The 14234-nt window shown below is 41.7% G+C and overlaps 1 protein-coding gene across 1 annotated transcript; it reads left to right on the top strand.

The window, feature by feature from the left end:
• The first annotated feature begins 936 nt into the window (after positions 1–936).
• Positions 937–3655, top strand: LOC138950411 (uncharacterized). Its single transcript, XM_070322150.1, has one exon. It carries the CDS (start codon positions 1285–1287, stop codon positions 3448–3450), a length of 2166 nt encoding a protein of 721 aa, XP_070178251.1. The 5' UTR covers positions 937–1284; the 3' UTR covers positions 3451–3655.
• The last annotated feature ends 10579 nt before the right edge of the window (positions 3656–14234 follow it).

Raw genomic sequence — 14234 nt, 5'->3', positions numbered from 1 at the left:
ACCAGAACTGGTGGACACCAAGGACAATGTCAAACATGAAATCGAAGCAGTTTGCTTGAGGAAACGGTCGTCAGCAACTCAAACTTCTCCGTTTTCTTTTTTTAAGAAAATCTGACTTTCTTTGTGGCCCCCTGACCCCGCCCCCTCCCTCTGTAAGGACCCCCCTCCATAAGGACCGATTTTTGTCAACATTTTCAAGGTCGCTAGAGAGGGGTTCCACTGTATTGAATCAACATTGGTACAATATTGTTTTCCAAGATTAAACTATATGTCCGGTAATCTTGTTACCCAATATTGGAATGATGTTGGAATCCAATAATAAATGATGTAAGGGACATAACCGCTCCCCTTTCGTGCAGCAGTCTTGGAGTACAATATTGGACAAATGTTGCTTAGCAATGTAACTTTTTTTACGTGCGAGTTATATTTGTTTTGTTCTGTTTGTTTGTGTAAAAATCACTAAAAATGAATATAAAAATCTTTGGAGTGTGTGTGAGTGTTTTCTGTTTTTTTGTTTTTTGTTTTTTTTTCGTTTTTTTTTCTTTCCCTATTAATTCCTATGTTGAACATAAATTGCAGTTTTGCACCCTCCCCCCCCCCCCCCCCCCCCCCCCCCCCCCAAAAAAAAAAAACTTCTGATTTACATTGAAAAAAAAAACCCATCGCCATCACGATTCGAACACCGGTCCTAGCAGTTACGAATCCGGCGCATACCCAATGAGCCACACGTACTTCGACGATCGCTCGCACATTTTTGTCTTCGCATGTTTACTATACACTTTATTTTGCGAAGCAAAAAGTTACATCCATTCTGTTATTGAAAAACTGTCCTTTGTTTTACGTTCAAAGTTTTCAATGGTCAAATATTAATAAATGTATCGATTGGCGTTTCGAACAGAGCAACATGAGAGGGGGGGGTGGGGGTGGAGGGAAAGGAGGGCGAGTGACTGCCCTTGATTGTGTCCGTTTCCGTTCTGAGCGCCGTATTTGATTTGGTTTACAAAGCGTTCTTTTTTTTGTGATTCCATCATCGCCTTCATCCTTTCAAACTAATGTGAGTTGACTCAAAACATTTTCCACGCGTTTATGGCCCATTATTTACGGTTCACCGACTCTCTGATCTGCAGTAGCACATCTATGATCTAGCTCTAGCAAGTAGCATTCTAATTTCTATGGTGAACACGCACACATGCGTGTTTCTCGAAAAACTGAAAGTTCAAACAGATCGTTAGACTCTACTTATCATTGTAAACTATATTCTCATCAACAGTTACAGTATTTTTCATGATGTCTTCTTACCAGGCGTTACGAAGAAAAATTCGAAAAGTAGCAAGAAACGATTTGTCAGCAAGCATTGCAGAATCTAACGCTATCGCCAGGGAATCATCACACTCGCACAATGCATCAATCGAGGGTGGGGAAGCTTTGGCAGAAGAGAATGAGAATTGGCATACATGCCATGATCATGATGTCTTTGATTTTGAAGAAAATCCGAGCGAAAAAGATGATCCAAACAGAAACATGGAATCAATTGACCATGCTGACACTGATAGCTGTGATGACATGTTGGAGTTTTTAGATTCCATTGAATTCAATGATTTACCTGTTCAGACTGATTCAGATAACGATAGTGACATTGATATTGACGAGTTTACAGAAGAACCTGAGCAAGAAAACACCAATTTGGCACATCAGCTTATTTTGTGGGCAACGTCCTTTGGAATCACTTTGTCTGCACTCTCTGCCTTGCTGGCGATTCTTCACTTCTTCCATCCAAATCTTCCAAAAGATGCTCGCACTCTACTGAAAACACCACGGCAAACCCCAGTCAAAGCTTTGACAAATGGTTCATATTTTCATTTTGGCATTTTTAAGCGGCTCTCACAAAATATCAATTTGAGAGGATTTTTGTCCCAAGTCCTTCCTGAAGTTCCCATCATTTCACTTCAAGTTAATATTGATGGTTTGCCAATCTCAAAAACTGGCTGTAAGCAACTGTGGCCAATCCTTGCAAGAGTTTGCAAACCATTTACAACAGATCCTTTCCTGGTTGGGCTACATTGTGGTGAAAGTAAACCAGATACTCTTGATGAATATATGGAAGATTTCATTGCTGAAATAGAAAATTTCCAAAGAGGTCCAGTTGAGTTTGAGTTTGATGGAAAGAAATACCCAGCTCACATTGATATTTCTTGCTTTATTTGTGATGCACCTGCAAGGTCCTATTTGAAAAAGACAAAGGGACATTCTGGATATTTTTCATGTGAAAGATGTTCTGTTAAAGGAACTTACAGAGAAAACAAAGTTGTATTTGATGATTTTAATGCCCCTCTCAGAACAGAAGCAGATTTCAATGCCCAAAGCCAACCAGGTCACCACACTGGGATCTCTCCTCTCACACGTTTGTCCATTAACATGGTTTGCCAATTTCCTTTAGAGTATATGCACCTGATCTGTTTGGGTGTAATGAGGAGAATCTTGATGTTTTTGATGAGAAGCCCAGTCAACAAAGGTATTAGGCTTGGTCAAGGTGCGTTACGACAGATTTCACTGTCTCTGGACTCTTTTAAAGAATATATTCCAAGGGAGTTTGCAAGAAAGTGTCGCAACCTATCCGAGGTAGATAGGTGGAAGGCAACCGAATTTAGACAATTTCTGCTTTATAGTGGAATTGTTGCATTCAAAGGCAACTTGTCACCAGAATACTATGATCATTTTCTGTTATTTTTTATTGCTATTCATTGTCTTGCTAGTCGCACCTTGTGGGAGAGTCATACAGATTATGCACAAAATCGTTTACGGTCATTTTTAGAAAAGGCAAAAAGACTTTATGGCAGAGATTTTTTTGTGTACAACGTACATGCTTTGATTCATATCTCGGATGATGTTAGAAGGTTTGGACCTTTGGATAGTTATTCGGCTTTTTGTTTTGAAAACTATCTTGGCGGGCTAAAACAGCTACTACATAAGCATGCATTGCCTTTACAACAGGTTATCAGGAGACTTGTAGAAAGAGAAGGTGTCATAACAAAGAAAAACAAAGCGTGCTTGCCTAACATCTTGCCAAAAAAGCAGCACTTTCATGGGCCTATCTTAAGAGATGTTTTTGATTGTCAGCAGTTTAAAGAAATTATTTTTAATGGTGTTTTCTTTTCCATTTTAAAGGGTGATAATTGTGTTAAAATTCGTCACAAGTTCTATTTGATCCGTAATATTCTTTCTGGTCCTGCTGGTAATGATAGAATCATTATTATCATTGAAAGGTTTTTGAACATCGCTCCTTTCTTTGAATATCCGTGCAACTCAGCTGTTGACTTTGATATCGTTAAGGCTTCGGCATTGTCAGGCTATCATGACAGGGCTTACTTAGATGAGGTTGTCCACAAATGTGTTATGCTACCTATACCACATAAAGATAGGGAATTTGTGCTTCTTCCTTTGAATGTTTAATTTTTTTTAAATATTTATTTTTAAGGATGTCAAATTCCAAACATACTGGAAAATATCAACTTGTGGAGTTTGAAGAGGATGAAGGGAGGACAGTGGCTATTGTGCCACAAAACTGGCTGAAGTTCACTCAAAAGAAATGCTGGTGGCCAAACGGCAAATCGGACCTTTCAACTGTGATCAACTGTAAAGAGCCCGATCCTCGTAATGGGACTTATATACTGTTCATTTGTGAAGATCCTCGCTGCCAGTGGTAAGTACATTTCCCAGTTTATCTTTCCTGTGTGTGTTTATAACGCCCAGGGGCAATGAAGGCCACATTTTTCTCAAGCTGTTTGACAGCTTTTCATAATCCTCCCCATTTACTGAATTTTGTGCATTTTCCATTATTTTTCTAAGCTCAACATAATGCCGTCGGGAGGCCTATGTTTTTCGAATTCGTGTAGAGGAAGTTGAAAATCAATGCACTTCCAGTTCTATTTTTTAGTCTCCAGCATTTCCAAATGTCTGTTTTCTTAGGTGACACAAATGAGTCACCTATGCGTCCACAAAATCCATTACAAAGGTAAAAATCTAAACTTGTCTGTGCAACTGGCCCACTGAATCTAATTTCTTTTCTGAAGTCATTCTTTTTATTTCTAAACGGAATATAGACATGTTGCATATCAAATGAAAGGATTTTCTATTTCCAAGCTAATTAGACCATTTACAATGCTCTCTGTTGACAAATATTACTTTGATTTTGTGTTTGTAGGTTGTGGGCAAGGCAAATTTTTTTGTGGGGAAGTTACAAATCACAGCTTACGTTCCCGGAGAGGGTTGATAAAAAAAATATCCCTGCTGTGCATGTCGTTGTGGATTTAAAAAAAAAAAAAAAAAAAATTGAGGTTACTGTTCAGAGTTCACTTCAGTTGAAATTAATTTATGTATTTTGGGCCCTCTAAGCTGCCTTACACTGACCATGCACCATTACATATGCTAAAACTTGCACTTGCTTTTGGTTTACGGTATTGAGTTATTTATCTTCATTACATGTCTTTGTGCAGAGACGGATTCGAGAAAGAGAAGAAGAGGGCCTCAAGGAAAGCCAAGGCCACCCTCCGCCAACGCCTGCCCACCCAAAAGATCAACGCCAACATCTTCAGGGCTGAGTTGGACAGCATCCTGGGGAAGCCACCCTCTCACTTCGAGAAGGGGAAAGACGGCGTGAGGGCGAGAAACCTCTGCATTGGCCTCCTCACAGCCTCCAACATGAGTAGGGGAATGGAGCTGCGGAGCCTCACCATGGTTGACCTACGCTCTGCGCTCACCATGCCGGATTACCCGGACATCATTCAATTTTTCGTAAGTTTATAATTGGGTAAAAATTAAATCACACGATATGTTTGAAACAGTATTATACATTACTTATAAGCACAGTACATGACACTAATAACACACTCCAAATATTATATGAATGAATCTGAAAACTAACAAAGCAATGAATTGATTAAAATGCCATGCAATTCAACAGCTTCTTTTCTCAGGACATTCATAGATGGTGAAAATGATAACCCTAACCCTTTTTGTTATGATTTACCCAAGATCTGAAATGTCTGTTGCTTCAGACTGACCACCACAAGAATCAGGACTTGGGGCTGAAAGAGCTGTTCCTGCCCAAGAAAGATTTCGAAAGGATTAGAAAGTAAGCAGAATATCAATTCTCAATAATATACTTATCTCTAGATTTCTCAGTTCATTTCCTTGTTTGTATGTACAAAGGCAGGCTGGTGTTAAACAACGATAAAGTTTGCTCTCTTAACGTTTGTAACCCTGGCCTGTGGGGGTCACATTATGCTCTCCAGGAAAAAAACATTAATGTAACTTTATGAAAATAAATGACATCAAAAAACGAACTCTACCAAGACACTTATTCAGTTTTGTTGTTGTTATTACAGGTTCACCATGTTGATTCGTCCTGTGATGCTGAAGGACCCCCTGCAGGATAAGGACGCACAGGTGTTTGTCACCGAAAATGGAAGCCCCATCCGTTCCAAAGTGATGTCAACCATAATCAAGGACACATTTGGAGGGGTCAACGCGACCATGTTCAGAAAACTGGTTACATCAGAAGTAAGTAAACTTGTGTATTGGATTGTATTGCATTGACAAATTAATGTTGACATTCTGTGCAATGTATTTTTCTTTGACATGATTTATCAATTACTGACTTACAAAATGCTCCTTCTGTCTGCATTGCTGTGTCATTGTAGCATGGTTAACTGGTCGTAACAACTTACGGTTAGGTTATGAGTATTCTCCCCGTGACCCTAGTCAAGTAACTTTAGCCTAGACCGTAAACCATGCTTCATTGAGCATGATTAGAAAGTTCAGCCTGTACATGTTTGTGATTTTGCTGTGCAGTTTGCCGATGCATCTGAAGCCTCCCGCCACAACCTGGCTGAGCTTGCAGGCCACACCACTGCAACACAAAGCTCCTATTACACGCCTGGCAGGACTTCCAACCAGCGATGCCAGGCCATGCTTGAGGTGGCGGACAAGGTGACGGGCGGCCAAGAAGAGGTTTGTTTGGCTGCTCAAGCTATTATGTTTTTATTGCACAAGTTGGTTCATAGTTATGCGGAGCTGGCCGGACACACCGCTCACACACAGAGCACATACTACACCCCTGGACGCACTTCAACACAAAGATGCCAGGCGATGATGGAGGTGTCCAGAAAAGTCACCGGCGGCCCCGAGGAGGAGGTTTGTTTGGCTGCCTAAGCTATTATGTAATGTTGCACAAGGTGGTTCATAGTTATGTACAGAATATGAAAAAAAGCTAATGTTATGACCATCCTTTGCTTCATAAAAATCATTGTTGACATGTTTTGTTTTGTTTGCTTGTTGTTTGTTGCTTGGTTACTTGGATGGTTGGTTGCTTGGTTGGTTGGTTGGTTGGTTGGTTTGTTTTGATATTGCCAATAGTTAGTTAGTTAGTTAGCTGTTGCTTTTCGGGTCCAGCGGACCATAATAGGCCAAATCAGGACCCCACAAGTTAATCATTGCACATTTTTAGATTAAAACACTTCTAATACATAAAATCCGTAACGTCACCCGAAGGCAACCAAAAAGTCAAAGCAAAACCCTATATGTCAAATAAACTAGGTTGTTTTAAAATTCAAATCTTAAAATAAAGACCAGACTCTTTTAAAAACTCAAAAAGAGCTGAAGAGCTGACCTCTGTAAAAATACTTTTCAAGCTCGAGGTGCCAAAATACTTTTCTCGTTGATCATACAGATCAGCACACTCGGTGAGAAAATGACTCACAGTAAAACCAGTATCACAGGCGTGGCACCATGGTGCCTCTTCTCTTTTAAGCAGATGAACATGAGTGAGATAAGTGTGACCAGTATGTAACCTGGCCAAAACACTTTCTTCTTTTCTACTTGAAGCCACTAAAGGAAGTGGCTTTAAAAGGTCAGGAAGAGTTTTATACAATTTGTTTTCCGTGCAGGCAGACCAACGGTCTTGCCAGAGTTTTAAGCTGTAACAAAGTGTCTTCCTACGCAAGTCAGTAAAAGGAACAGACTGCTCAGGGAGACGAGGAACCGCCAAATCTAGAGCATCCTTTGCTGCCTTGTCAGCAACCTCGTTGCCATTTATGCCCATATGACTGGGCGCCCACATAAAATTGATAATCTTGCCTTCAGAAATAAGCTTAGTATGAAGGTCGTGAATGTCGACTAAAAAAGGATGAGTAAACTTTCTGGTGGATATCGCTTCAAGAGCTGAAAGCGAATCAGATACAATCAAAAAAGACTGATGTCTGGATTGATAAATTAATTTTAATGCCAAAATGATGGCCCTAAGTTCCGCCGAATACACCGACGAACCATTAGGGATCCGGAGTTGAAGTGGTTGATGTAATTTCTTGTTAGAAACTGCTGCCGCAGCAGCTGAATCATCTTTGAGAGAGCCGTCAGTAAAAATAAATTCATACTCTGTGTACTTTGAGCACTGTTCAAGAAACAGCTGCCTAAAGACAGAGTCCGAGGTTTCATTCTTCTTGAAAGAAGTTAGGGAAAAATTGACGGTTGGGTTTTCCAACTGCCAGGGTGGAGTGTTTGTTGTCAAAGGATCGTCACAGACGGAATCAATATCTATAACAGCCCTTTCACATTCAGAAAGCATACGTATGCCGAAAGTTGGTATTTCAGTAGGTTTGGCTAAAAATTTGTCCTTCAGAATGGGATTAATAACACATTCATGAGCAGGGTTTTCGGGGTTTGCCTTTAGCTTAAGGTAGTAGTTCATGGAAAGCCGAAGTCTGCGGATCTCCAGAGGAGGTTCTCGCGACTCGGCATACAAACTATCCACTGGTGTTGTGCGAAAAGCACCCAAACAAACTCTCAGACCCTGATGATGGATGGGATCTAAGGCCTTGAGGACATTTCTCTTTGCAGAACCATAAACAATACAACCGTAGTCCAGCTGTGGACGGACAAGAGACCGATACAGACGTAACAATGTTGCTCTATCAGCCCCCCAATCCGTGTGACTAATAACTTTGAGAACGTTGAGACCCTTTTGACATTTGGTTCTTAAATACTTGATGTGGGGTAAAAAAGTAAGGTTGCTGTCAAAAATCAGACCAAGAAATTTGACTTGTTTAGAAACTTTAATCTTATGGTTGTTTATGAAAAGAGAAGGCTGAAGAACTTGATGTTTTTTCCTGTGGAAATGAATACATTCGGTTTTAGCCAGGGAAAATTTGAACCCATTCTCTTGAACCCATTTTTGAATTTTGGAAATACACAGCTGAAGCTGCCGTTCAACCCCAGCTAATGTTCTTCCCTTGGCAGAAATTTGAAAATCATCAACAAAAAGAGATTTGTCTATGCCAGACTGGACGTGTTTGATGATGTTATTGATTTTAATGTTAAAAAGTAACGGTGATAAAATACTCCCTTGAGGAACTCCCATCTCCTGTTCAAAAGAATCGGAGAAAGTAGAACCTACTCGGACCTTAAACTCCCTTTCGGCAAGAAAATTTGAAATAAAAATGGGAAGATTCCCATCAAACCCTAAGGTTTTAAGATCTGATAAAATACCATGCTTCCACGTTGTGTCATACGCCTTTTCCAAATCGAACAAGACGGACACAACGTGCTCTCCGCTTACCAGAGCGTTACGAACAAACGATTCAAAACGAATCAAATGATCCGTTGTACTCTTATGTTTTCGGAAACCGCACTGGACTATGTCCAAAGCGTCGATCCTTTCCAAGTGCCACAGTAACCGCTCATGCACCAGTCTCTCCATCGTCTTACAAAGACAGCTGGTTAAGGCAATCGGCCGATAATTATTTGGATCCGAATGATCCTTTCCGGGTTTCGGAATGGGAATAATTATGGCCTTTCGCCAGTCAGGAGGAAAAGTTCCAGTAGACCAGATATGATTAAAAATAGTTAAAAGAACTGTCAGGACGTTTTCAGGGAGATGACCCAAAAGTTGATAATGGATATCATCCTGCCCTGTAGCTGAGTCATTGGATTTTAGAATGGCATCCTTTAACTCGTACATCGAGAAAGGAGAATTATAATCTTCCAAATTGGCAGAATCAAAGGAAACGGGGGTAGCTTCAGATTTATCTTTAACTTTTTGAAACTCTTCAGAATAATGTTCTGAAGAAGAGTTATGATTTATTGTTGAAGCCAAGATATTCGCCACATTTTTCTTGTTGGTTATTACTCGACCATGTTGTTTGAGGCATTGGACAACCTCTTTACGATTTTTACCTTTAATCTTACGGATAATCTGCCATACCTTCTTGCTTGAAGTTTTGAAATTAAGTTTAGAACAGAAATTGCGCCAAGAGGCTTTTTTACTCTTTTTGTAAATAAAACGGCTTTGAGCTCGAAGTTTTTGGTGAGCGATCTTATTGGCTGACGTAGGGTATTGGAACATATGCCGTTGAGCTCGTTTACGCTCCTGATTGACAGCTTGGCACTCTTCGTTAAACCAAGGTGTTTTTGGACCTTTGGGTTTAGAGGAAGATTTGGGTATGCTGTCTTTTGCACATTGCACCAAAAGGGTGGAAAAAGTTAAAGCCGGGTCTTCAGAATTTAGAACTTCTGGGGTTATTTGTCTTGAAGTAGAAAGACGAAATAAATCCCAGTTAGCTTTAGAAAACTTCCAGTGTGGAAGGGCTTCCTCGCCCTGATCCTCCTCAAAACTGACAAAGCAGGGAAAATGGTCACTTCCACACAGATCCGAATGGACAGACCATTTCAAATCAAGAAATAAAGATGGGTGGCAGATAGCTAAGTCCAAATGAGATTCTTCTCCAGATTGAGTTAAAAAAGTACCCGCTCCGGAATTTAAAAGACACAAATCCAAGTTATCGATGACATCTTCGATAATCTTTCCTTGAATGTTGGAAGATTCGCTCCCCCAACGTCGGGAATGGCCGTTAAAATCCCCTACCAAAAGGAACGGGGTTGGTAATTGGTGTATTAAGTTTTCTAGGTCATTTTTTGTGACCGTAGTAGATGGCGACAGATACAAGGAACAAACAGTTATAGCTCTATTACAAGAAATGCGAGCCGCTATTGCCTCAAGGTTAGTGTCCAATTGGACCTGATTAAAAAGGAAATCAGAACGGATACAAAGTGCACTACCGCGACCTGTAGACCGCAATAAGCAGCTATACCCAGGCAGTGATATATTTTTGTTAGGGCCTATAAGCGTCTCCTGTAAACAGATTGCAATAGGATTACTTTTCAAAAGGAGATGAAGTTCCTCTTGATTGGCATTAAGACCTGATATTGCCAATATGGGAGAAGGAATTTTTGTTACATTCCATAACGTTTAATGATATGCCTTTTCCAAGGAAGTGTGTTGCTTGACCGTATGAGTTTCTAAACCGCCAGAAATTGTTGATGTGTTTCAGCCAAGACCTACCACACGCCCGACCGGTCGCCGGCTGCCGACAGCAACCATCACAAGACCTCCCACATGTACATCGGGACCGGCCTCACCAACATCTCCTGACTCACCAACATCTCCACCATCTGACTCACCAACATCTCCGCCATCTGACTCACCAACATCTCCGCCACCTTCCACCCTAACATCTTCGCCACCTGCATCACCAACATTTCCGCCATCTGCCTCACCTGCACCCGAGTCTCAACCTGACTCGGATTCCCCACTATGTGCCACCGTTCCCCTCTCTGCTGCTGATGTGGCAACTTTTGGGGCCTCTTGGTTTAACTCTTAGCGTCCTGTACCGCATGAAACCGCACCTCTATGTCAGTCCTGTACCGCACGAAACCGCAACTCGCTGATGCCATTTTTAGAAATGACCTCAAAGGAAGTTGGAGCTCTTCTGTGCGAGAGAGAAGGTTTAGTCCACTTCCGGAAACGTTCTAGTTGCGTCGTCTGTTCCCGCTGACTGCAGTTTTCTTTGTTTGGGGTTGTTTTAGCGCAATTTTTCTCGGATTTTTTTCTGCACACCTTGTGGCCGCCATGGCAGATGATGCGTCCGACAGTGGATCAGAATTTGGCGATTTAATCGATCAGTTAATCGCAGAAAGAGCGCAGGGACTTGGTGTTGACAACCAGAGTGATATTTCAGTGTCTACAGTGCACACTGCCGATCTCAGTGATTTTGATTCGGAGGTAGAGATCGATAGTTCTGAGTCCGACGCAGAAGTTGACTCTGATGCAGAATGGGTGGACATTATTGAGGACTTCGAAAAAGAACCTTTTGAAAGTGAATTTGGACCAACTATGCCTTTGGGATTAGATGCCAAACCAGTGGAGTATTTTCTTCAACTTTTCCCGGAGACACTCTTCCAAAAAATTAAAGAAGAGACGGAGCGATATGCACGAAATTGCATTCTGACTGACATTAGTTTTGAAGTGAAAACTGTGAATAGAAGAAAACGTGACTTATTGGTACCTGTGATTTCGTTCATCAATAATGCATTATAAAGTCATCCAAAGGTCAGTGGTGTGCATGTTTACTTCTTGGCATGATGTCTGTACACTTTAAACACCACAACATAAGAAAGTTGTCCATGAAAATGTTTTATTAACACACACACATATAATAACACCTGCAATTGCTAATTAAGTTTAATTTTTTACAGGTAAAAGGGTAAATAAAACTAAAGTAACATACTAGGCATGTAGAACAACCTAAGTGCTAACCTCCCCTAAAATATAAAGCAAATCTATCAACAAATACAAAAGTTACACACATTTTGCCGAGTAACCCTATTTATGGCTCATTTTCACAAATCCTTACAGGATATGAGCATTACTCTATAGAGAACAGTACAGGATGCTAAGAGTTAAACACAATACTAAGAGGTTACCCGAAAGTGAAGTTCCAAAGGAAACACAGCATCGGAGAGGGCTGCGGTGGTTGCCCGAAGACCACGAAGTACTTTTTAAGTACTTCGGGTGCTGGAGGGGGAAAGAAAATGTGGTGGGGTTAACCTGCCGTCAAATTGGCGAGGTTATCACACACTTCGGAGTGAAGTTCTCCCAATCGTTCTCCCTGCAGCAGATCCGGGAAAAGTTAAAAGGGTGGAACCCGAAGAAGCTGTAGTGGGAAGGGTTGGGAGAATTACACTCTGAAGTCTCTAACTACATGATTTAGGCTTACTTTCTGCCTCCCAAACCTACAGAATGCTAAATTCAAGATATAGTGACACCAACGACATCTTGCTTCGGGTGCTGGAGGGGGAAAGAAAATGTGGTGGGGTTAACCTGCCGTCAAATTGGCGAGGTTATCACACACTTCGGAGTGAAGTTCTCCCAATCGTTCTCCCTGCAGCAGATCCGGGAAAAGTTAAAAGGGTGGAACCAGAAGAAGCTGTAGTGGGAAGGGTTGGGAGAATTACACTCTGAAGTCTCTAACTACATGATTTAGGCTTACTTTCTGCCTCCCAAACCTACAGAATGCTAAATTCAAGATATAGTGACACCAACGACATCTTGTTTCTCCAGCCCTCTTGCTCTTTGTTTGTTTGTTTGCTTAACTTGTTTGTTTGTTTGTTTAACGCCCAGCCGACCACGAAGGGCCATATCAGGGCGGTGCTGCTTTGACATATAACGTGCGCCACACACAAGACAGAAGTCGCAGCACAGGCTTCATGTCTCGCCCAGTCACATTATTCTGACACCGGACCAACCAGTCCTAGCACTAACCCCATAATGCCAGACACCAGGCGGAGCAGCCACTAGATTGCCATTTTTAAAGTCTTAGGTATGACCCGGCCGCGCCGGGGTTCGAACCCACGACCTCCCGATCACGGGGCGGACGCCTTACCACTAGGCCAACTGTGCCGGTCTGTTCATAGGTACCGTAAAAGTTGGCCTATAAGACGCACCTGAATACAAGCCGCACCCCCTGATTTTTAACAAAATTTCAGAAAAAAGAAGAAATTCCTACTTATTCTGCACTGGGTTATAAGCCGCAGGGGTCTGTTCATTAGAAAAAAGTCGCGGCTTATAGGTCGACTTTTACGGTACTAAAAGCCGGAAGATAAACCCCTTTTGGTTTTTTGTTTTGTTTCTGTTTTATGCTTTTAATATGGCCAAACACCCTGGAAAGAACATTTCTCTCAGGAAATTTCACAGACTGAAGCTCAAAAACATAGCGTCTGTGTGTGACGACCTAAAATTTCGCCAGTACTTGTGTGACGTTTGTGAAAATCCCAAATTGAAGATCATGCGTTTGAAACAGGCCACTTTCTTAAAGTGTGAAAACATGAGGGAGCTGTTGGATGAAAGTGTGTGCACATTTGATGTTTTACCCAAATCGAAGTGCAGTGAGTGTGGCATTCAGCGTGTGAAAGAGAGGCTTGAGATTGAGATGAAAGAGAACTGGAATGAGTGTTTCTTTCTTTCTTTATTTGGTGTTTAACGTCGTTTTCAACCACAAAGGTTATATCGCGACGAGGAAAGAGGGCAAGTCCAGCAGGATGGATAAGGTTCAAAAGAGTGGGTCAGTAGGGGAGTGTGTGAATCAGTTGATCTCTGAGTTAGACAAAGTTTTCATCCACATTTTTACAGCTGATTGGCAGCGTAAAGAGATCCAATCTGTGAAAGCTGATCTCCCGGAGGGATGGGCTGTGGCCTGTTTGGATTTTGCAGAAAACTTCCTCTGCCAAAATCAAAACGAGGTGCAGAGCGCACACTGGGGCTATACGCAAGTGACGCTCTTTCCGTCTCTTCTGTTTTACAGGTGCCCCAGTGATGGTTGTGATGAGATGAGGCAAGATGAGCTAGCTTTTCTTGCAGATGATTCGAAAAAAGATGCGCACATGTCGCAGGCTTTCATTGCTGACATTGTTCAGCATTTACAGGACAGGATTGGGGCTGGACTAAAAAAAATAGCATTGCTGAGTGACGGCTGTGCTTCTCAGTTCAAGTCCAAGCTTTGTTTGTTTGTTTGCTTAACGCCCAGCCGACCACGAAGGGCCATAGCAGGGCGGTGCTGCTTTGACATATAACATGCGCCACACACAAGACAGAAGTCGCAGCACAGGCTTCATGTCTCACCCAGTCACATTATTCTGACACCGGACCGACCAGTTCTAGCACTAACCCCATGTCAGACAATCGTTTACCGCTAGCAAGATTCCAAGGAAAAGTAACTCATACTTTGTCTAGCGACACGAGTAGTTCCCCTTCCAGATTTCGGCTGCATCGACAAGACTGCAATCCGACGGTCAGTTTTCAACAATATTTCATTTTATAAACAGATCACACGCAATTAATTGCAAAC

This window comes from Littorina saxatilis, linkage group LG16 (assembly GCF_037325665.1).
Source record: "Littorina saxatilis isolate snail1 linkage group LG16, US_GU_Lsax_2.0, whole genome shotgun sequence".
Lineage (NCBI taxonomy): Eukaryota > Metazoa > Mollusca > Gastropoda > Littorinimorpha > Littorinidae > Littorina > Littorina saxatilis.
This window is presented reverse-complemented; position numbering and strand designations above follow the sequence as displayed.